Here is a 24,954-nt window from a genome sequence, read left to right as displayed (position 1 = left end):
ACGGTAAATAATTATTTTTACATTATAAAGAGCTCATTTGGGGTACTGAAAATCACTTTTACTTGTTCAACCTAAATTTATAAATAAATAGTTACAGTATGTTGTTGGATAAAATTGCTGAAATAGATAATAAGCAATTATTGTGTTTGGTAAAAATGTACTTAGTATTTTAAAATATTCTTAAAGCTACTTACAAAAAATAAATTTTAAGTATTTTTACATGAAAAGGACTAATAATGGAAATTGAATTGAGAGATAATCCGGAATTATGTTTTAGGAAGAGTATTTCAAAGATTTCACAAGATATAGTTTACCGAAAAATCATAAATGTTTTGGTCAAACCAAAAATGCTTACAAGCATCAGTAAAATCATACGAGGGGTAGATCAACTTATGACTTTTGGCTGATTTTGATTTATAAGTATTTTTGATGTTTACCAAACATATAATAAAAAGTGTGTATAAGCTAGCTAGACTAGCTTATTATAAGCTTGGCCAAACATACTCAAATTCACCTAAAAGATAATTATATATAACAATGTAGGTAATCGGAATTAGTATCTTAAAAAAATAAAGACAAATAACATACTATAACATGTTATAATAGACTAAAATAGTATATACTAGTCCTATAAATTACTGTAAATCCTTTCTTCTATATTTTTTTACCCATCAAAATCTGCTGAAGAATTATTCTATTTCTTAGCGGTGTGAACTATAATAATATTTCCCATGTCCATTTGCTAATGCTTGATCTCAAATAAAGAAAAAAGAAGGAAAAAACTAAAAACTGGGAAATGCATGGTATCCTATATTATTAATAATGCTGAAGAACCAAAGAAGTTCACTAATGATCTGTTGGATATTTGCAAGTGCTTCAACTAGCAGAAAACTCTGACATTAATGCTACTTCTGAGAATGTGGCTTTAATAATACCCTCCCAATAGCAGCTGCATTTATATCCAAATGACCACACATCATTTGCAAATTAGTATACTTTTGAATCTTTTCTCTGTATTTATATATGGGAAGAATATTTGTATTACTCCTCCTCACCTTTTACTAGCACATTTACAACTTTACCCTAGTAATCTTTTTGTAAGTACTAGAGTACAAAGAATATCCTAAATTTCTGGCATATTTAACCAGAGACAAAGAGGCCATATCTCCCACATAAAGAAGAATTCCCCTAAATGAAGTCTAAAAATCACAAGAACATATACTAGATAGTAAGTAACATTTTGTAACAAAAATCCATTCATTCATTCATTGAAAAGAAGCTCTAATACTTTCTCTTCTGTCTTCTCATAAAGCACACTTTTTTCTTTCCCATATCTCCACTTAATAATCATAACTTGTCATTGCCTTTTCATCCAAGCAAACTCCTCTGAATTCCACCTTTTTCTAGCCCCTCTTTTGTCCCATATTTTTTTCTTAACTCTTTGCTCTGTCAATTTCAGTCCTTCTCTCCCAGATATCCCTCTGATTTCCTTCCCATGTGCCCCTCCTACACCCCCCCTCTCCATCCCCCCACCCCACCCCCCAACAAAACCAAAACTTTCTTTATAATTCTCTCATTCTCTCCATGTAACTCCTCACTCTTCAGTCTTCAGTCTTCACCTACCTAGCCTATAGCCACATTCTTCACTTTTATCTGTTTTTTTTGTCTACATCCCTTTGTTCTCTTCTTGTTTTAGTACTACTCTCTATACACTATGGAAGCTGCCCAACAACAAAACCAGCAGCACTATCTTCACCAACAACATTTATCAATTGGACAGGTGACAAACAACATTATTGAAGATGGTGTTGGTGGTAATAGCAGCAAAAACAACAGCAGCAGTTTCATGTGCAGGCAAAGTAGTACGAGGTGGACACCCACAACTGACCAGATAAGAATCTTGAAGGATCTTTACTACAACAATGGAGTTAGGTCTCCAACTGCTGAACAGATTCAGAGGATCTCTGCTAAGTTAAGACAGTACGGTAAGATTGAAGGCAAGAATGTGTTTTATTGGTTTCAGAACCATAAAGCTCGTGAAAGGCAAAAGAAGAGGCTTATTGCTGCTGCTGCTACTGATAGCAACAATAATATTCCCATGCACATGAGAGGTGTTTGGAGATCTGCTGATGATCCTATCCACCACAAGTATAACAACACTACAGGTAATTTACTGGTCAAAATATCATGAAAGACAAAAGAAAATATAATCTTTTGCCTTTCTTTTTTGTAAGAAAGTTAACTTCTGTAACTATTACTAGGTACTAACATTTCACAAAAAATTGAACTTTATTATGAATGGTTCTAAGGACTTGTTTCATATACAGGTATTCACTGTCCATCAGCTTCTTCTCATGGTGTACTGGCCGTTGGACAGAATGGAAACTATGGTTATGGAACTTTAGCTATGGAAAAGAGCTTTAGGGTAAGTTTGGTGTAAATTCCTTAACTAATAAGTTAAAAAGGAAACTACTTAAGCCCAAAAAAGAATCTTTTGGACCAGTTTCAAGCTATCATGACAATCCACCAATATTGGGGTAAATAGTTTCTGTTGCTTATGTTTACTCTTTTTTTTCGCCAAGTTTCTTTCTTGTAAACATGAAATGAAGAAGAAAAGGACATAGTCACATAATCAAGACAACAATTTTCCCAAACTTGTGAGTTTCTTCTATAAAGAACTAAACACCCTTTTCTTTACTTCCTCTTTATTTTCCCCTTAAACCAACTCTAATAACACAAATGGAAGAGATATTTCAAGTTATTAGCAGTAGGATAATACTTTCTTTGAGACACAAAAGAAAAGGTGCAATTTTTTTTAAAAAAATTGAGCTTGTCATATGCAAATTTCCTTATAATAGTATATACTAACTTAAATAAATAATTAACAAAAATTGAATTTCTAATTAATGTTAGCGGTTCAAAAACAGGACTGTTCAATATCACCAGGTGGTAACTCCAACGGATCAATGGGTCATCAAAACTTTACATGGGTTGGAGTTGATCCCTACACTTCTCATCAAGCTTATCCTTTTCTTGAAAAGACTAAACATTTTGATGAAACCCTAGTAGACGATTATGAGGAACTGCAACAAGAAGAAGAAAATTACCAAAGAGCCTCTGCTTTAGAAACTCTCCCACTTTTTCCCATGCATGAAGAGAACATCTCCAGTTTCTGCAACATCAAACATGAATCTTCAGGCGGATTCTACACAGAATGGTACCGTTCAGATGATCATAACTTGGCTGCTGCGGCCAGAGCTTCTCTTGAACTTAGTCTCAACTCTTTCATTGGCAGATCTCCTAATTCCCCTTAAATGTTTTAATAGTTTATAGGATCAGTACTTAGTTTCTTTAATTTAGTCTTATGCTAATTAGTAGTACTAATTTGGTGTGTCTATGGACCATGGTAATGTTAATTATAGTATTAATCTAAGTTACTTCCTATGTAATGTTAATTAAAGTACGGAAAAGTTAATATATGATGGTTCCAAAGTTCTCGATCGGCTGCACCAACTTGCAATATTTATGAGTTTTTGCCTTTTGTTACTATTAGACCTAGTTAGGTAGCAGACAGTACGAAGGAAATATATTGTACTGTGTTGTACCTCCCTGCAGTTAGAGTTGCCTACGGCAAAATAGAACCTAACATGCCATGGGTTTCTAGGCTTTATAGTACCCATATTCTAAGGCTAAACAGTAATAGAGACCGTGAACTGATTATGAATATTTAATGGAAGAATTTATTTTTTATGCACTTATACTGTTAAAGAAAAATTGCACCATTAGGTAAAAGTAACTCACAAAATCAGGTAATTGTCTATATTGAGTATAATGTGAAAACGTAAAAAATAAAGTAAATAACCTACTAAAATGTGTTAAAATATATATACAACAATAACAACATACCCAATATATTTCCATATTTGGGTCTGGGAGAATAGTGTGTACGCAGAACTTAGCCCCTACCTAGTGAAGGAAAATGTCTTCAAAATATAATCGTGTAAAATAATATTACAGGGTATGTAAGTTAAATTCATAGTATAATGTTTTAAGAACCGCACGGTCAAGGCTCGAGCCAGGGATCACAAACACTGGGATTCTTTTTTTTTTTTTTAGAAACTGCCAAATACCTTTTACCATTGATCTTTGGAGCATTGTTGATTTTGTGTTCTTTCTCCTTGATTTCCTTTCACTTGTACCAGCTTAACAAGTCAATAGATCATTAATGAAGACATTTTAGCTTTATTTGATTAAAGATAGAAATACCGATATTTGGTTTTCTTGTCACTTTTGGTAGCTCAAGTATCAAGAGCTGATTGTACCTATAATTAATATTGGGTTTGGTCATCCATTTAATTCCAAGGAGGAAAGGATTTTTGTGATAGTGGGTAAATCATTTTGTCTCATAAGAAGTAATGTGAGTATTGGTTACAGTATATAACCTATAGAATTGTCTTATTAAGTCTTTATTGCTCATTAGAATTTTGGTCAACAAGTGTCTATTTCATTGAGGTAATCATCTCATGCGTGTCTTGAACTTGTCTGTTTTACATCTCTCTCACGTGGAATAACAGATTGTGGTGTTCTTTTCTGAAATAACTTTAGTAATATTATCATATAGTACTAGTAGAATAATACTAATATTAGGGTTTGATCAAGGCCTTGAATGGATGATCTTTGCACTTAAAAGCTCCTACCCGTACTAACAAATGGCGACAATTAATAAGGGGAAAAAACAAAAGAAAGTAAACAAGCACGGATTTATTAGACCTAAAAATTTATGTTAGGAATATCTCTCCAACAATTGATTTTCACTTGGGTGCTTTAACTCGTTTATTAGACCACTGTAAAGTACAGAAATCTATATATCTATATATATATTCTATATTCTATATATATTAAAGCAAGAAAGTTATCATATATAATTGACATTATAGTTAAGCTAATTGGCAACCTAATAAATGTCAATAGTATATGATAACTTTATTCTATATTTTATACAAATATAATATATATATATATATATATATATATATATATATATATATATATATATATATATACGGAATTTGAATTAAAAGATAATTTTAAATTTATAGATAAAGTTCTAACATTCGAATTTAAATTAAAAATAAAATTTATCTTTTTTATCATGTTATCATACTTAATTCGGTTAATGATCATATGCAATCATGTTAGGAAGTTTTGTTATTTTTTCTAATTATTTAAATACTACTTTGCCCTCTAGCAAAGAAAAAAAACTACTCCATATAACTATAAAACTCTTTCACATTTAAAATCCTATAAGTATAGTTCTTTGAAACACTGTAGCTAGATTTGAATAAAACGAAATTCTTTTAAAATAAATGTAATATATAGGGTACATCTATATGTTTATCTAAATAACAAAAAAGAGCTTACAAAACCAAATAAAAGTTTACTTACATATATAATAAAGTAAACATACATGCTGGAGAAAGAAACATCACAAAATCAATCAATATAAAAAAAAAGTTGTTTCTTTTTTCTTTTTGAAGAATATTTGCTTGAAGAGTCAATTTGCATAAATGGACATCAAACAAATAACAAAACTTTAGCTATACATATTAATTTTAATTTAGCATATTCAAGGGTATAAGCTGAAACCCCTTCGTTTAGCTGTAGTCAAGCCAATATTGCAAGGGTATAATATTTTTTTCGTTGAAGAATATTAGTTTTGAATCATTAGATTATGTAAAAGGTTTTTTTTTTCAAACTCAACAAGAGAGAAATTGGTTTCTAATTGATAGTTTCTATAGTGACTTTTACGTGTAACAAAGAGTATATATAAAGAAAAAATTGTTATGACATAAAATATTTTTTTAATGTAAACAAACTATTTCGAAAAAACTCTTTATTTTTTTAATTCAAAGATAATAAAAAGATAAGAATTTTTTAACATTAGTAGAGAGTTTTAAAATTGTTATAATAGAAGTTATATCATGAATAAACTCAAAAATCCGAAATCATATGGAAAATTTACATAATATCCGGCCATATTTATTGTTTACTTTTTATAGCTAATATAAATAGATGATATACCGGCAACACATGATTATACACATATTATAAATGGAGTATATATATAAATTACACATCATTCAATTTTTTAATTTAAGTGGTCAGGTGAGCACCTATTTAGGCTGATTAGATAAAGCCAAAAGAAAAATATGAAATAATTTCAAAAAAAGATTAAAAATATAATTAAATTTCATATGTAGACAATTTTTTAAAAACTCATCCTTTTATAGTGAAATAAATTAATTTTTTGTAACAAAAGAAATGACGACATACAAAATATGATAAAAGAAAATAAATATTGAAAAAAATGTTAGAAAGATCTAAAAACCATAAATAAAAGAAGACAACAAATTTCTTCTTATGTTTCATCTTTGTTGAGTATAAAAAATTTAAAAGTTAATTTCATCGATTTCAAATATATTTTTTCCAACTCAAATACATAGATTATAAGATAAGGATATCTTAGAATATTTTTTTTTATTTGCATTACGTGTCGTTTTTTAAAAATCACTATTACTAACAAACTGATATGATATTCAAATTTGAATTGGAATACAATTTGAGTAGTTTGTATTGAGGTTAAGCCAAGTATGGTGTCGAAAAATAAATTACTTGACAATTTTAAAACAATATATGCAATATTTTATAATAATAATCAATTAATTTAACATTTAATGATTCAAAGAAGAAATTTTTTGTATATATAGGGTATTAAAAATTTAAATTCTGGGGCTAGAGATATCGATAAACTTAAAGTGAAGTCATACTGTAATAAATCCGGCCAAAGAATCATTTAAATTTTTAGATAGCCAATTTAAGTGAATTTTAAATTAAGGATAATATCTTCACTTGCATCATTATAAAGATAATCATTATTATAATATATATAAAGTTTTAGAAATTGAAATTTCAAAATAGAAATATTTTTTGAAAGATAAAATCATACCAAATAAGAGTTCAAGTCGTAGTATAAGAGTCACATCGTAATCAAAGAATCGTTTATATCGTGTCAACCTTTGTGCTTTGCCATAATATGAGTTATTATTTCACTTTGTGGCTATTTTTAGGTTCCAATGACACTTATGAGAATAGTGCAAAAATAAAATTATAACTACGAGAATTGAGAAAATGTTAAGTCTTTTTTCATGTAGTGTTTCTTAATTAATAACTGACGATTATCTATAATTATTTAGAAGGTTTAAATGTTAAGGTTATTTACATATAATTCAAATAACCCAGATATTTAACATGGTTAATGTCAAATATCAAAATGGAGTAAAAAAAATTCACTAGCTAAAGAATTTTTTATATTTTTAGATAGCCAACTAAAATGAGTTTTGAATTAAGAATAATATTTTCAATTACATTATTATAAAAATAATTATTATTGAAAAATAATGTTTTAGAAACTGAAATTTTAAGAAAGAAATATTTTTTAAGAGATATCAACACACCAAATAAGAGTTCAAGTAGTAGTAAAAGAGTTAAGTCTTATCCAAAGAGTCATTCATTGTCTCAACATTTGATTGTTTTGCCATAAATATGAGTTATTATTTTGCTTCCTGACTATTTTTAGGATCCAATGACACCGGCAAGAATGGTATAAAAAAAGAAAAATAAAAGAAATGGTTAATTTTTTTTTATGTAGTTAATATCCAATGATTATCGATATTTACTGAGAAAATGTAAATTTTAAGATTATTTACGTCAAATCCAAATAACTTAAATATTTGACATAATTAGTGTCCGCACATCCGTACGGGGTACTAATACTAGTATGATCTGAATGACATGGATCCCCTCTTAATTACTACCTTTTTGAATATTTGGGAGAGCTCTACTGATTAACATCTTTATTGATTCCGTTTTACTTGTTACTTACTGAAGTACAATTTACTTTAGTCATCTTTCCCGGGTAGTTCATGATGTTTAAAGCGATCAATTCTGTTAGTACTATATGAGGTTTTTTAACTCATCTTTCGTTTCCTGTGCTACCGCACTTTAGAAGCATTTAAACAAAATGGCGTAGAAGACTAGTGTGGAGGAACACTACACCAAACACAAGGGTGTTTTTGGTACTAAAGAAATCTAAGCTATTTTCTTACTTATTTTTTGGTATTTGGTAAGTAAACACAAAATATTGTTCCAACTTCCAGGAGCATTATATACTATAATATAAGTAAACACTACAAGGAATGAAAGTGGAAGCGGGGGTAGTGGGCTGGGGGTGAGGGCGAGGGCGAGTGGTAGGGGGCAGGGTAGGGATGGTTGGTAGGTGGAGGCCGGCAGAGGCGTATCTAGAATTTAAATTCTATAGGTTCCACATTTAAAGTTTTTAGTATTGAATCTATTATATATTTTCAAAGTTATGGGTTAATATCTATTATTTATTACAATTTAGGTAATTTTTAAACATAAATTTATGCTCCGCGCCGAAAGTACTGGGGTTTAGCTGAACCCGCTAGCTCTATATTGCATCTGCCCTGGAGGTGGGAGGAGTGTTGGGGATTGGAAAAGAGGCGGATCGGATTAAACCCTAGAGGTTCAACTTTTAAATTTTTTAATATTTAACCCATTATATTTTTAAAGTTATGAATTTATATCCATTATTTTTATAATTTAAATAAATTTTTATATATAAATTTACACTCTGCATCAAAAATTATAAGTTCAATTAAACTTAATTAAACCCGTAGAGTATAAGCTACGTCCGCCTCCCGGTGGAAGGGGACTTATCCAAACTTGTGAAATTTATTTTTCCTACTCGCAATAGGAGTGTCATTTTCCCCATTTTGAGAGACAGTGTTTAAAGTATATCTCCTTTTTTACAAAAGGGGTCTTTATACAAATAGCATATCACATTTATTATTTACTTTTTTTAACAGATATATATATAAATTATATGCTGATTATACATAATTTTATAAATATTAAACAAGGATTTTAGTTTAAACGGTTGAGTGGACGACTAAATAGATTAATTCCTCTTTATATAAAATTGGGCAAAAATAAGCACAGCGGCAAAACTTCACCTTCTTCCTCCTCTTTTCTCATTCATTTTCTTTATCCACAATTGTTCTTCCTGGGAAATGATAAGCAAAACTTGGTGCAAGGAATCTTTAACACCTGATATAAGTTGAATGTAACATAGATTGATCTTTTATGCTTGTAGCTGATGTTTTTAATATGTCTTGAGAACAAAAGGAAATACGTAATAAGTTACGCTTAACATCAACTTCATACATGTATGAAAACCAGTATAGCTGTTAAAAATAATCACATAATAATCATACAATACATTACATGATTATTCCTCGTAGATTAAACCTTATATTATTAAATGATCTTTTATGGAGTATTCAATAGTACTTTATATGTTAAAAAACTTCTTTTCTTTATATGCCTCTGTGATCAGTCAAGCATGCTCTAAGTAAAGAGAGAAAAATCCGTTTTGTTCAGCCACATACAATGAAGGGCGCGTGGAAGCAGTGATCAACAAGAGTATTGACAGACGACAGACATACCAATGGGGATTGGGGACCCAGCCTTAGGGTGGGGTGGGGTGGTGGGGGTAGGGCGGTGCCCTAGCTCTGAAATCCTAAGTCCTATAGCTCTATAGAGAAAAGGCAGTCAGTGACAGTGAGTGAATTAGTCAGGGCTTGTTGATATCCAATCTCATCCAACCCAATCCAAATAGTACACTAAAGAAAAGATTTTCCAATGATCATGATTTAAGAAGACTGCTCCGTCTCCCCTTTTTTCATCGTGAACAGCAATGGCAAAATGATGAGTTTGAAGAATTTATGATTTTGAGCAAAAGTGTGCCTCCTGCCCCTATACTAATGCGGCCGTTATTTTGGGGCAGAAAGGAAAAAGAAGAGTATATTTTTTGAGGTTTGAACCTTACCCCCCTTCATCGTAAATATCATCAGACAATTCTTTGCATGTCTCCTCATACATACTCCATCTCTCTCTCTCTCTCTTTCTCATCTTTACTACTTGTGTTTTCCAATGCCAGCATCCTCCACAATAATTCTTTTCTTTCATGTAGTTTACGGGAAAAAGAAAATTCATTTGGACTATGACCACTGAAATTCGAAATATTGCAACTTGACAACTGAGACAATAACATGTTGGGTAATGCAAGTGTTCTACTATAGATTAGGTACGTCTAGTTTTCACTACCTGAAGATAGAAGCACACAAGCAATTGGAAATGTTAAGATGATATTCCCTCCATCAAATTTTATGTGCTATTATTTGATTGGACATGAAGTTAATAAAATTTTAAAACGTGTGATCTAAATAAATTATAGATATTTGTGCGGCTATAAATCGTTTTATTAATGATAAAATAAAATTATAAAAGTTAATTTTTTTAAATATAACATTACGAAGGTGTTTGGATTTGCTTTTAAAAAGTACTCTAAGCTAAATTATTACCAAATTTGGAAAGGGTTCATTCTTTTTGGAACGGACCAAAAAGGAAATAGGTTCACATAAACTGAGGGAATAGCTTATAAGCTAAAACTCAAAAGCCATAAATTGGTAATACCCATTACCCAACTTTTGGCTTTTGGCTTTTAGCTTATTTTTGTACTTGTCATGTCTAAAAATAAGTGCTTTTAAGCACTTTTTATCATTGTCAAACACCACAAAAACTAGAAAAATGCTTAAAAGCCAATAAACACTTAAAATTAACCACTCCAAATACCCTCTATAACATTTTTTTGGGGGACACGTTAATAAGGAATTTGTGCCACATAAGTTAAGATAGAAGAAGTAATGAGTAACAGCTCGGCCTTACATCTCTACCCATCAAATGGTTCATCAAAGAATCAAAATTGTTACTTATAACAACTTTATTCTCTCCACCTTAAAGAAATTGATCTTGCACAATATATCAGATAAGGCAATTTAGGTCACCACTTATAATGGCAAAATGTCAAAAGTTCTAATCTCTTAACAACAAACTGAATTTTGGAAGCTAGCTGTGTGGGTGGCCTACGCCTTCCCGAGTGACTAGTTTGAGCACAACTCACTTGAATCCATCAAGCTCTACATTCGAACATTTGTAAGTGTTGAAAAATACCTAGCGATAGGGGAATATAAGAAATCATAGTGTGTGTATATATGCCATATATTGTTAAATTGTATGTTTCCAAACTCATTGAGTTTAAATCTTAGGATAGTCTTTTACACTTTGGTATTATACTTCCAGTTGCAAAAAAAATTCCTTCCAGCTCCCACGTTTTTTTTTTTTTTTTTTTTTTTGCCTATATACTATACTATAACCATGGTATTTTTCTTTAATTTGCTTCTTTTTTTTCTTCTTTTTGGCATTAAAATTACCCATAAACTCATTCCGACGCAAGCACCCCTGGTCCGACCCCGAAAAATGGAGATAATTATGACAACCATGGAAAAGGACTCGTGAAGAAGCAAGTCACCAGACTCGAAAGAAAAACAGACAAAGCTATCTAACTGACATGTGGGCCAATGACGTCGATGGTCCAGGCCAGTTATTGTGATGGGCACATATAACACTTCATTCACATTAGAGTGATTTTCTTCCATCTGCTTTGGCCCCACTGCCTTCAAAAGCTTTTTTTTCTCTCAATAATTATGAAGCCAGTCCCAATCACAAAGATTTGGGTGGGATGCTTTACCATATATGGTTTGACAAATTTTTCATGCTTTCCTGGTTTTGATGACCCTCATTCCCTTGGGAGTACTGTCCTCTCAAACTTCTACTGAGCATGTGTTCGAAGAAAAACAGAGCCAATGAGGAAATTATGGACAATGCTTCTGTTCTTAGTTCATGGATACTTGGAGATTTAGTTGTGGATCCACGATGATCTTTGTAACTTTTTGAATCCACTTTTACGTAATGTCCTTTATGAGTAAGATGAGGCAAGAACCAGCATCCATTTTCACTTTCTAACATACAACTCGGAGAGATTTCAGTTCCGTTCACTTATTGTTTCAATTTCACCTCTGTATACTTTCAAGTAGTACGGAACTACTTGTCCTTGTTAAAATAAACAGCCCCGCACTCAACTCTAAGCCAATCCAACAACCGTCTTGAAATAATTTAGACTCACTACCATGGGTCGGTCGCTCTCTATACTAAGAAATTGATCTAACAAAAAGTGCTCATCGTGAGAAATCACTATGGTACATAACACAACACATTCCATAGAACATACAGAGCGGCAATGAAAATTTGATAGAATCTCCTGTATTGTAGCCAACTAAAATGTAAGTGAACAAAGCTACTGCAATTCACAATAAAGCAGGGAAGCAGAACGCTGAAGTATAAGCACATAACATCAAGAACAAAATCGAGTCAGATAAAGTTATTTACAAGAAGGAAATAAGGGAATACTGTCTAATTTATCTACAGCACTATACTTACTTGCAATCGAGAATACCAATTTACTCTTTCTTTTCCTTTTATCTTGAAATGGTAGACAGTTAAAACCATTGGTACAGCATCAGAAAGCCTCTCTTGATGCCGCATCTCCAGGCCCACAGGATGAATCTGGACTTAGTAGGAGATGGAGCACCAAAAAGTCCAATCTCATTAATTACATTAGAACCCTCAAAGTTTTAGAAGTTTCGCTCATAAAAATCACCAAATGTGATCTTCAAACAATCAAACAAGGTTCATGACAAATCAGTCCAGTAATAGGAGGACTATACCGCCACAGTTCTCAGCTCAACCAGTCATTTGACCTTCCAACTACAGATTTTTCTTGTAGCCCAAACTGCAATTATGTAGGACAGAACATCAGTAAAACTCAGAAGTCAATGATATCAAACAGGATATATTTTTTGACAAGCTATGTTGATTTTAGTACAATGAAGGGACCAAGATATTATGCGGCATTCATAAGCGGACATTTTTCTTCTAAGTTGCATCATTCAGCAAAAAATGGAGGTAATTCTATCTTTCATGAGTCTGACTTGGGAGAGAAGACAATAGGGATGAGCTTTCAACAAGCTATCGTCATTATGGTACTATGATAGAACCAGGACAATATGCAGCATTCATAAGCAGCAGACTTGTAAGCAGAATAAAGCAAGAAAGATAGAGTGGTTAGCTTTCTGGCCTTTGATCTACTGCTGAGCTTGTTAAATGTTCTATGCACATATGGTAGCTTTCCAGTAGCTGAACTAGTTAGCGCATAAAAATATTTGAGCTAAGTGTATAAGAAGAAACTAACCAAAAGCTATCCTATCTTCTACTGAATCTAGACTCCCCAATTTGCTCTATATACTATAGTATCCAAAGGCATATGTACCTTGTTTATAATGAGCCGGGGATTCTACCCTTTGGCCAGATAAAGTTGACATGATTAGGCTAAACTATTGCTCAAACTCAAAAACTGTTCTGAAACACCTGAAAAGTTTAGCATTTGCCCCTGACAGGCTACTCAATTGAGGCAGGTGTTCTTAACAGCTTTCATTTTCTTGCCCTGTATTATACAACAATTTCATTCAATGACTAAGGATATTATCAAGCAAATCAATATGGGCTGCAATAGTATGCTCCAGAGGAAGAGAGGGACAGAGAAAGAGAGAGAGGGGTCCCAGCAAATACATCAACATAATGATGAACTTATCACAACTGCATAAAGTAGAGGTGGTATCGAACTGTCGCCGATGTTTGGCACTGAACAATCTCGTCAAGCAAGTTCATACTTCATGGGTACAGTTACGACTCGAAGCATTTAGCAATTAGCATGTATTTCAAACTACCACCTAATGCTATAAACACAAATGGGAGCAAAACCTGTTGATTTCACTCCACTGTCTACCAAAATAGAGGATAGGATTATCAGAGATAATGTCTTTAAGAACCAGTTGTATCAGTACATGGCAGTGTCTATGTAAAACAATTGATGCCATGCAACAACTAACAAACTGTGTAGAAATCTACACATTGAAAAAGAAATCTTGAGCTCTACATAAGAAAATTCAGTACCTGAACTTCCTGTGTTCTAGTTCAGAAACCACTCTGAGGATCACGCATTATGATCTGCCAAACCCTAATGTTATGTAGACAATGCTCAGGAGGCACAAGCCAAGAGGATTTGGTAGATTTGTTCTATCTCTTCCCAATACGCCGACTTACCATGAAATTCCTCTATTTTCTTCCCACATAAGCTCCCAATTTCGATAAGTCTGGGATCCAAAATGAAAGCTCAGAAGAACCAGTCACAAACATTAAGCTTCCTGGAGCCCACTTGATCATAGGTGGCTCAGTATCTGTACTCATCCAACTGGCTACCTAAGAGATGCAGATGGAAGAATAAGATTGGTCAATACAATCAATTAAGCAAAGAGCTATTGTAACTAAGAAGCTTCACCGCTTCTGTATGGAAGAAGCTGCTTGAATTCTTTTCTTTTTCCAATTCGATCTTCAAGTGACACATTCTCCCTCACACTACTAGTATGACTCTCCGCTTACATCATTTCACATCATTTTCTATAGCTATTTATCAATTGTTAATTAACAAGTAATTCAAATTACAAATATTTCAAAGCGACATCTTTGTCAACCCATGCACACACCAAAATGTGGCATGATACGAAAAGAAGTGAACTCCCTAGAAACACTCACAGGGCAAGAGATGCAATTGAAAATAGAAGGGTGTGAGGAAAGGAAACAGTGGTTGACTCATCCCTAAAACTAGCAAAAAGAAAAAGTTGGTCCGTAAAGCATTATATTTCCTTCTGAACAAACTCCTTTTATCATTTACAAATAAAGTTTCCTGCAAAGAGAATACTAACATTAACCTCCCTCTAAGATTACAGCTAGTGAGTCTTCCCCAAAAAATAATTAAATTATAGTAGCTAGATATACACTTCTTATCACGAGCAAATATAAAGGGTTTGATAATAGCAGATATATGGTTTTGTTCATACCTCTTTGCCACTCCGGACACTCCAAGCATACACACTACCATCACCTGATCCTGCAAAGTAGTTCAAAGCAACATGTTATCTTTCTCTTTTTACCTTCTCGTTCTTTTGGGAGGGGGGTGGGATAAACAAATAAATTTGCTGGAAAAATTTATTTCATTTGGATATGCATCTGAGGATTAAGAGAAAAAAGAAAATGAACCTAATTGTCTATAAGACAAAAGAATCTGATATTCATATACCCTTCTGGAGTTGATTCTGTCCTAACCCTACACTGGTTTCTGGTTAAGCAGCTTCACGGGCTATAAAATGTCTAGTGATTCTTGCTGCGAGACTACTTTCCCTACCAAAAGACAAGCTGCTAACTAAAGCAATAGATGAATAAGCTTCCGTCTTTCTCCTCTTTTCTCTCTTAAGTTGAATGAAGTTCTTCTAGAAAGATTTAACTAATTTCTAGGGGAAGCTCGAGATCATTTCACCACTAGTACTAAGCACAAAATTTTCGTCATTTTTATTGCACCACTTCTGTGATGAGTACCTTCGATGATTGTACCTGTGAAGACTTTCACAAATGGACTAACGTAATCTAAAAAAAAATATGATCTTAATTTAAAGCAGGAAAAGAGGAGGAATTTTTTAAAGCAAATGCCTATATTCTGCCAGTACGAACTCAATCCATGCAAGTCAATAACATTCACGATTTTGAGAATTAATAAACTAGCCTCAAGCACAAATTTGTTGTATTTAAAGTTTCTTTAGTCACACACTTAACCCCCCAGCAAAATTCGTGATTTTGATCCCAACTAGTTGTATCTCCGATATGGATCCCTTTGCTTTTATTGCATTCTGCTCTTAGTTAAGTTTGCATTGATTTCTAAAGATTTCAGGTAATTTGAGACAATTTTCCTTTATGTCATTTTAGGTCTACTTATGTTCTTTGAATTATGTAACACGATAAAAAAATTCTTCATGGGTGGCAATGAGACTTGAACACAGAACCTCTATATGCTCTTATACAACATACAACATTAACTCTAATTATAGGAGCTCTCCAGATATCAATTAAGCAACCAACCAAATTCAAGCAATTTTTCTCCAATTATGCAACCCAGCAATGCACACCCACCACCTACAAATAGAAGGAGGCCCTATAGAAGCGAAGCTTATCATCAGGACCAAACAGTAGTACACAAAATTGCATCCGCATAATAGAATGATCTGTACACAAAGATTTGGAAAGTGAGAGAGACATGATATCCAGAGGACTTGATGCACCATAAAAAGAAAACTGTAGAATGATCTACACACCAAGATTTGGAAAATGAGAGAGACATAATATCCAGAGGACTTGATGCACCATAAAAAGAAAACTGTAGCAATACAGTGTTATCAAAGGCGAAAAGCGCAAAAAAGCTCTAAGGTCCATTGGGGCTTCAAGCGCAAAGCACAAATAAATCATGGGCTTTAATGAAAAAAGGCGCAACGGGAGAAAAAGTAAAAATATGTATGTAGTCTCCAAGACTAATCATTATAAGCATTAATAACAAGTATATGGACAAAGAAATTGAAAATAATTTAAGATAAAGTGAAATATCAATTGTTTAAGGTCGCTTTTTCAAGATTACACTCATTGGCGAGAAAAGTATGCCTTAGAGCTTTGATGCAACACTAAAGCGCCCACAAAGCGAGGCGAAGCGCTCAACGTGTTTTAAGCCTCGCTTCAGGGCTTAAGCGCGCCTTTGACAACACTGTAGCAATATCATAACTTCAAAATGGAAGAACCAGAGGAGTATTAAATAGCAGGAGCCCAGCATGAATATCATGAAGAAACTGTTACCTGATATAACAAACATTCCTTCTGGGCTGAAAGATGCCTCTAATGTTGAACTACTTGAAACAGGCTGCACATTATATGTTGATAACTGCAGAAAAGAGGGTGAAAGCATAATCTATTTAGTGACAACACTACAGAAAAAATCCAAATGCTCCTCTGAACTCAAGGGTGGAAACAACTCACTAGTGTGCCACGAAAAGAATCAAGCACATGAATATGCCCATCCGTAGTTGTCAAAAGCATAAGTCTCCCATCATTACTGAACTTAACGATGTTAGCATCAGACAAATCTCCACCAACAGAGAAAATTTCAAAAGGCCCCTTCAAAGAGTAAAGCAAAAGATGAAATTGACAAATATTATGCATATCAAATGGTAATTCATTTTCATGTATCAGATGCAAAACCTTTTCATAATTGCGTGCATCAAACATCCTTATATATCCTCCAAAAGCAATAGCAAATACAAGTCCTTGCTCATCAATTGCAGTAGCTGGTCTTCCTTGCACTCGAAGAAGGCCCTAAGAACAGTAAACTTAGCAATTAATCAGATAAATGAAAAGAACATTTGGTAAGGATTATAATGTCAATGAGCTGAGGTCTTTACCTGGCATTTATCAGCTCTTTGATCCCAAAGTAGAACAGATCGATCGAGCGAGCCAGAGAGAAAATACTCCTTCCTAGAGCATAAGCTAAGAGACACAACCCTGCAAATGACAAATACAGACCTCACTTTAGGATTGATATTCATTGGAAATCAGATAAAAGTTGATACTGCTGAGAACTGTGCCTGTCACGATGACCCTTGAAATACCGCAAGTACTTGTTGTCATGCAATGAAAGAAGCCGTAGAGATTCTGAAACAGTCCATCAAACAAATTAGTAATTCACTTGTTCTGCTTTGCAAGGATTATGCACAGGAATTTGTGATATTAAAGTACGCCCATACCATCCCAACCATTCTTGGAAGAGTATATAACAGTTGTAGGATGGGAAGTGAAGCTAACAAGATCAACCCCGTACTTTTTGCTGTTAATAGTCTTCAAACATCTGCAGTGACGGATAAATCACATAGCACCTCCAATAACATCGGAAGAAGGCAACAGCAAGATGACATTCCAGAAAAAGAATAATATCTTATGATAATACAAAATGTGGGAGCAGAAGAGCATTTTGCCAAGTTCCTATGAGAAGCCACCTTTTTGATAGAAAAGAGTTCTATGAGAAGCCAACGTGGTTACTATTGATAGGAAAGTTTAAGTTTAACGCTTGAAAGATTTTTCTGAGTATTTAGGCACATTATATTGCACCATCAACTCTTCTTTTCATGGACCTTAATTAACATCGATGTTATTAATTTTAAAAATAATAATAGTTTATCCATGCAGGCGTTCTGACATGACCTTCTTTTGGCCAAACTGATATATCCACTAATTTAGTTCGTCTTAAAAGCTAAATAAAAAAGGGTGACTTCAAATCGCAAGTGGAAATAACTATAACAATAACTAAACCTTATTCCCAAGCAAGTTAGAGTCAGCTATATGAATTCTTACTACCATGTCGCTCCATTTAACCCCATCTAGAACCAATATTATACCAACTGGAAATGACTAATAGCTGTAAAAGGAATTTAAATAATTACTGGGTGCAGCAGCACTTTTTTTCTTTTTTGGCAACCAATACGCCATCTTATTGAACATTGCTCTTTTTGGGCAGAGAAAGAATATTAGAACATCTTTAACTTTTCTAATGCATCGCTTATTCAGCAACTGAAAGATCTGAACCACAGCCTACGAAGAGAACCAAAAAACAACAACGAATAAAGTATGAACTATTTAAATAATTACATTGCCAATAAAGTAAAAGAAAGATGCTTACGTTGCATTTGCAACATCATATAGACGAATGGACTCATCATCACTGGCCGTCACCAGATAATTTGATGTTTTATGAAAATCCATTGAACTGATCCTACCACTCTGCATGTAGGCAAAATCTATGTCAATATTTCTAAAATGATTTCACAGTCTAGACACTCTAGCAAAGAAAAACAGCATGTTTCACCAAATAGAATATCCTCAGTGACGAGTCCAACTAATAGGAGATAATAAAATTGTATGCAGTTCTAAATACATCAAATGATTCTACACTAGAAAAGTTGCACGGTGATCAATCATAGCTCTTGAAAGTTAGTTTATATTACCATTACTCAATCTTTCAAAACACAAAGATAGACCAGAATATGCAATAACTAACAAATAAGGATCATATGACTACAATATTAGAGCTTGTTCTGTTTGTTGTATAGAAAAAAATAAAAATCCCCAGTATAAACTTCTATACTATTAGTACAATGATTGGTCTTCAGTATAAAACTCTAACTACTACTACAACTCTAAGTTTTCCTGATAAGGTACAAGTTTTTACAACTCTAAATTACTATGTAATACAGAGTTTAGCTTCTTAAGAAAAAAAGAAGGTTCTGAATAAAACTCTATATACCTAATACTTGCATAACTTATATCGGAACCTATATATTATTTTGTACAGGTAGAATGTGGAATAAGAATACGTGTATTAGCCATACAAGGATTAGGTAATTTGTCTTTTCTGCATAACAATCCATGTATTATTATTCATCACACAAAAACAACCCCTATAGTATAACACCTAAAATACATAACTCGTCCATGAACCAAACGACCCCTTAATGTAAGAGCTGAACGGGTCTTAATACTTGTCAAATAGAACCAATCTTTTGTGTGCCTGTGTATATTTCTTTCCAAAAAATTGAGCAATAGATCTGTTTATTTCACTAGCAAGTTCTCCAACTACGTTAACACCCAGTAATGTAATATAACTTTAAAAAAGAAGAAGGTGTATAATGCTCTTATGTATTAGCACTCATCAAAAATCACAAATGATGATAAAACAACTGCTTTAAACCATTAAAATTTAAATTTAGCTTAGAGAAACAGGATTTTCCTAATTTAAAGGTCAAGCAGCGGTCCGGCTAGGGTTGTCCTACTGGATTTGGAAGTTACATAAACACAGAGTGCAATTACATTCTACTGCTACTCTTTCTGAACCTAATGTTGTCCTTTAAGTAATTAACAAGCACCAGTATGAATAATAATAATAATAATAATAATAATAATAATAATAATAATAATAATAATAATAATAATAATAATAATAATAATAATAATAATAATACAAAGGAAGGTACAAAAAACGAGGACAAATTTTCAGCTTTTAAGAACTTCAGTTTCCTGTAGCTTATGAAATGCTTAAACAAAGAGTTATAGAAAACGTACATAGTCGCGAAACGTCATGCCGACTTCCATACTCTGTAAGATTTCTTCAGTGATCTCTAGTGAGACCTTGTCTTCTCTCTCAGGTTGTCCACCTGAGTAAAATTTACAATTGTCAACAAGCAACAGTAAAACGAATTAACTCAAGGAGAACTCAAATTGCTTCTGCATCACATTTTAAACTCTACCTGCCATGGTTGTTCTTCAATAACTAGAGACGCAAATTCCACTGTTTGTGCCCCACCGACGACGGAAGTTTTCAACTGAGAACGCGAGCGAAGAGATGTCGCGCTTTTCTCCAGGATAACTCAGGATCTGTTAGAATTGGGCCGTTTTAGATACTTGGGGCACCTTTGTTAGTGATAGCATGGACTAGCCACTTTTCAGGAGCAAAGTGTACAGATAATCAATCGACTTTAAGTCATTCAAATTATAGCCGAAGTTTCTGAATTTTTATAAATTTAACCACTTTAAATTAACTTCAGACTCGTGCAATTATAGCCGAAGTTTCTGAATTTTTACAAATTTAATCGCTTTAACTTAATTTCAGGCTCACGCAATTATAGACGAAGTTTCTAAATTTTTACAAATTTAACTACTTTAAATTAACTTCAGTGTCGCGCATCTAAAGTTCAGGGAAGTATATTTATTTAAATCCTTCACCTAAATCCTTTTTTTCCACATCTAGCATATTAATTGAAAAAAATTCCTTGAATTTCCTTAATCGTGTTTGAAACAAGATGTTCATAATGTAGATATGAATTTAAATTTTAGCCACTGACAAGCATTTACATGTTTAGTGTAGTATTTTACCATCTTATTAGGCAATCCACCATCATTGCCAAGTTATCATCCTGTGCTTAGTTTAGATGTTTAATTGTAGTTAGTCTTAAGTGATATGATTATTGAATAAAATAAGCTCCTTGGGTATTTACCCACAAAAGAATTAGTAGTACACTTTTACACTGTATACTAATGTAAAATTTTATTTTCTATGTTGATAGCACAGAGTACTCTTATTCATTTACACAACAAATAAATGTTTAAACCGGAAAAAAAAGTATGTTTACCTCGAAAATACGAGTAACAATTAAACTTGATTTGTGGTTTTAAAGATACGTGATTTAGTTCAATACCAATTAATAATCAAGAAATATGAAGTAAAAATGAAAGAGACAAGTGAATCAAACCAATGTTACTCAGCTGCGGTGACCTCGAGCCCAGTGACCTCGAAGTGGGCTTAGAACAATAAGAACAATTAAGTAAGAAAAGTAAAGCAAGAACAATTCTGATGAACAGTGGGCAAAAAGTAGAGAGTATATTCTTTTCTCAATGATTAGATGATCTTACAAATGATTGGAGTCCCCTTTATATAATAGAGGAACCCTAAATAAGGAATATTTCTATTTACAGTAAGGAATATTCTTGGTACAAATATCTAACCGCCTAGTACGGAATGGTACAATCTTATTCCGGGAAGACGAAGGCCGAAGCTGCATAGGCCAAGGCTGAAGTTGAGAAGACGAAGGTCGGGCCTGACAAGTCCATTGTCGTGTACTTAAAAGATGCCGAGGTTGTTCAAGCGGAGCTGAGGGAGGCCTCCGACCGGGGAAAACAGAGCAATGATTTGGCCAAGTGCCAAGCCCGGAGGGAGAATCTAGAAAAAAAATCCACGCCCGAGAGTTCAACCTTGTTGAAGAGATAGCCGAAGCAAAGGCGCGGGAAACCGATGCCAGGTTTCTTGTCTCTTCCGATGACGAGGATGTTGTGAGCGGCTCCGGGGACGGAGAAGGTGAAGAAGGTGCCTCCGAGGAAGAGGGGGTTCCTGAAGACAAAGGTGTCGAGGGTGCAGTTCCTGAGGATGGCGCTTCCGGGGATGTGACCCCGATAATAGACTAGGTTCTCTTTTTCTTTTTTTGTGCAAGGGTCCTTTGTGGGCGTTATAAAATATGTTTTGTAAGACACCCCTTATGAATTTAAAGTATCCTTTTGCTCTGTCCTCGACTTGCGTTGAATTCTATTTTGTTCTTATTTGCGAAGATTTCGATTGTACGATTCAAATAATCAGTCCGATTATTGGTTCGGACTTAGAACATAATAAACCCTTAGGTTTTTATTGTTCAATATAATACCCCTTAAGGTTTTGTTACTCTTCGAGCTAAGTTTAAATTGATTCGATGTGAGCTCGGGATGTCGGATTTCTCGAGTTTGAGTTGAGTGAGAACGAGGTCTCGAACTTTATATGTTTTGGCCCTTAAGCCTTTTTAAGTTGGCCCTTAGGCTCTTATAATTTAAATTGATTCGATGTGAGCTCGGGATGTCGGATTTCTCGAGTTTGAGTTGAGTGAGAACGAGGTCTCGAACTTTATATGTTTTGGCCCTTAAGCCTTTTTAAGTTGGCCCTTAGGCTCTTATATATCGGCCCTTAGACTCTTATACATCGGCCCTTAGGCTCTTATACATCGTCCCTTAGTCTCTTTAAGTTGGGCCGATTCGGCCTCTAAAGTGGCTATAATTTTTTCCTCTTTTCGGCTAAAAGACTTAGTGAAAATTTTTGTATGCCTTAGCATGTATTTTTTGTACCCGTTTGGGTTTTTCGAAGGTTCAACGTATCAAAACCTTATTAATAATTAGTTTGTGTAAACATAATCGAATACCTCTTAAGGCTGATGTTATCGAAGCCTTTAAATTATTCGAGGGCTGAATTTATCGAAGCCCTTTATATTTTGCTTTTGCCAAGGGTAGCCTGATTTAACCGGTTTTTTTAAAGTGTTTGAAGGCCTTTAATTTATGGCGGAAGTCGGACGTCTCCGAGCCGCATTATTTCGGGCGTAGCCTTTTTATATGACTGTAGGTTTAATATCGGGTATGTCACTTGGACTTGTTTCCCGATAACTTTTTCGAACTTGTCCGAAAAGTTAGTCCCCGAGTATATTGGTCTTGGCCTTTGTTTCAAGGGGATGCCTCTTTGAGGTCTCATGAGTCCGAGTTTTTGATGACTCGGATATGCTGACTGTTGATGACAATCCCCGAGTATTTCGGGCTTGTATTTGCATTTTGGCTCTTGAGCCATTTCCCGTAGGATTATAAGTGTAGAGCTCGTATAATAGTAGACTTTATCGAGATACAAAGGTGTTTTTGATATAAACATAGTGCTTCTTTAAATAATTGATACATGCGTACATGTTTTGTCGCAGGGGATCGACTATTCTATATGGACACGGTTTATCTGACCGTTTGGCCGATTACAAAGTTCTCCTATCGAGGCCCTCTTGGACATAAAGTATTTTCCTGAAAATATAACCTTTGAGGGTGATGCCCCCCCAGTATTCGAGGTTAATTGAAAAGAAGCCTTGGATACTGTTGAGTTCTCCTTAGGTAGCACATAGTTGTTACCTCGTTAAAAACCTTGCCGGTAAAATCCATTTGGGACAAAATCCGATCTAAGGGAAAAAGAGTGCAACGCATACTTTAAAACCTAAGGCCTTCGTGTAAAAAGGGTGCCTTTGAGATCATATGTCTTTAATAGCTTCGATCGGAAATTTGCAATGAGTTAATTTTAAACTCAAATGGACAAAAGGATAAAGTCATACCTTAGCAGTAGTATCGTTTGAGTAATGATATGTTCCAATTGTTTGGCAGTTGTTCGCCTTCTATTGTGCTAAGTTTGTAAGATCATTTACCGACAACTCCGAGGACTCGGAACGGTCCTTCCCAATTCAGGCCTAGTTTCCCTTCATTTGGGTCTCGAGTATTGAGGGTGACTTTACGTAGGACTAAGTCCCCAATTCCAAAGTGTCGAAGGTTGGTTCTTCTATTGTAGTATCTTTCAATCATTTGCTTCTGTGCAGCCATCCGAACAAGTGTTTCCTCTCATTTTTCATCTAATAGCTCGAGGCTAGTGTTCATAGCCTCATGATTTGATTCCTCCGATGCATGTCGAAACCTGGCGCTCGGTTCTTCAACCTCGACGGGGAATAGGTCCTCGGAGCCATATACTAAAGGAAATGGGGTGGCCCCCGTGCTAGACTTCGATGTTGTCCGATATGCCCAAAGTACCTCGAGTAAAACTTCTCTCTATTTTCCCTTTGCATCGTCTAACCTTTTCTTTAGGTTTTGAATTATAGTTTTGTTTGTGGATTCGGCCTATCCATTTCTAGTTGGATGGTATGGTATTGATAAAATCCTCTTTATTTTATGTGCCTCGAGGAACTCCGTCACCTTGATGCCGATGAATTGTTTTCCATTGTCACACACAATCTCTGTGGGTATCCCGAACCGGCATATGATGTGGTCCTAGATGAATTCAATAACTTCTTTTTCTCTAACCTTCTCAAAAGCCTGTGCTTCCATCCACTTAGAAAAATAATCAGTCATAAACAAAATAAATTTAGCTTTACCTGGGGCCGTTGGTAGAGTGCTGACTATATCCATTCCCCATTTCATGAAAGGCCACGAGGATAGGACTGAATGGAGTTGTTCTCCGGGCTGATGGATCATCGGTGAAAATTGTTGACAATTATCACATTTTCTGACAAATTCTTTAGTATATTTTTCCATGATATCCCAATAATAACCTGCTCTGATGATTTTGCGAACCAAAGACTTGGCGTTAGAGTGATTCCCACAAGTGCCTTCGTGGATTTCTCGAAGAACATAATCGGTGTCGCCCGGCCCCAAACATATCACCAATGGCCTATCGAACACTCTTCTGTATAATGTTCCATCCTCATTTAGGGCGAACCTAGCAGCATTGGTTCGTAGAGCCCTTGATTCTTTGTGATCCGATGGGAGCTTTCCATTTTTCAAATAGTCGAC

General features: G+C 34.2%; 2 protein-coding genes across 3 annotated transcripts; one reads left to right on the top strand and one right to left on the bottom strand.

The window, feature by feature from the left end:
* The first annotated feature begins 1,596 nt into the window (after positions 1 to 1,596).
* LOC104239304 (protein WUSCHEL) lies at positions 1,597 to 3,500 on the top strand. The gene is made up of 3 exons (XM_009793912.2): positions 1,597 to 2,165; positions 2,328 to 2,425; positions 2,928 to 3,500. The coding sequence occupies exons 1-3, from the start codon at positions 1,715 to 1,717 to the stop codon at positions 3,312 to 3,314; spliced, it is 936 nt and encodes a 311-aa protein (XP_009792214.1). The 5' UTR covers positions 1,597 to 1,714; the 3' UTR covers positions 3,315 to 3,500.
* Positions 3,501 to 12,287: 8,787 nt separating this feature from the next.
* On the bottom strand, positions 12,288 to 20,458 carry LOC104239303 (protein ANTHESIS POMOTING FACTOR 1). Of its 2 annotated transcripts, none has more exons than XM_009793907.2 (12): positions 20,325 to 20,458; positions 20,140 to 20,231; positions 18,701 to 18,801; positions 17,772 to 17,872; positions 17,613 to 17,679; positions 17,430 to 17,529; positions 17,230 to 17,343; positions 17,008 to 17,145; positions 16,828 to 16,912; positions 14,994 to 15,043; positions 14,050 to 14,355; positions 12,288 to 12,829 (listed from the first exon to the last, which is right to left on the bottom strand). In XM_009793907.2, the coding sequence occupies exons 1-11, from the start codon at positions 20,329 to 20,331 to the stop codon at positions 14,212 to 14,214; spliced, it is 999 nt and encodes a 332-aa protein (XP_009792209.1). In that variant the 5' UTR covers positions 20,332 to 20,458; the 3' UTR covers positions 12,288 to 12,829; positions 14,050 to 14,211. The 2 variants fall into 2 exon arrangements, with proteins under 2 accessions (XP_009792209.1, XP_070024113.1); XM_070168012.1 differs by lacking the exon at positions 12,288 to 12,829 and adding an exon at positions 16,066 to 16,208 and having other exon boundaries at positions 14,336 to 14,355.
* Between the last annotated feature and the right edge of the window lie 4,496 nt (positions 20,459 to 24,954).

Source organism: Nicotiana sylvestris, chromosome 2 (genome assembly GCF_000393655.2).
Source record: "Nicotiana sylvestris chromosome 2, ASM39365v2, whole genome shotgun sequence".
Taxonomy (NCBI): domain Eukaryota; kingdom Viridiplantae; phylum Streptophyta; class Magnoliopsida; order Solanales; family Solanaceae; genus Nicotiana; species Nicotiana sylvestris.
This window is presented reverse-complemented; position numbering and strand designations above follow the sequence as displayed.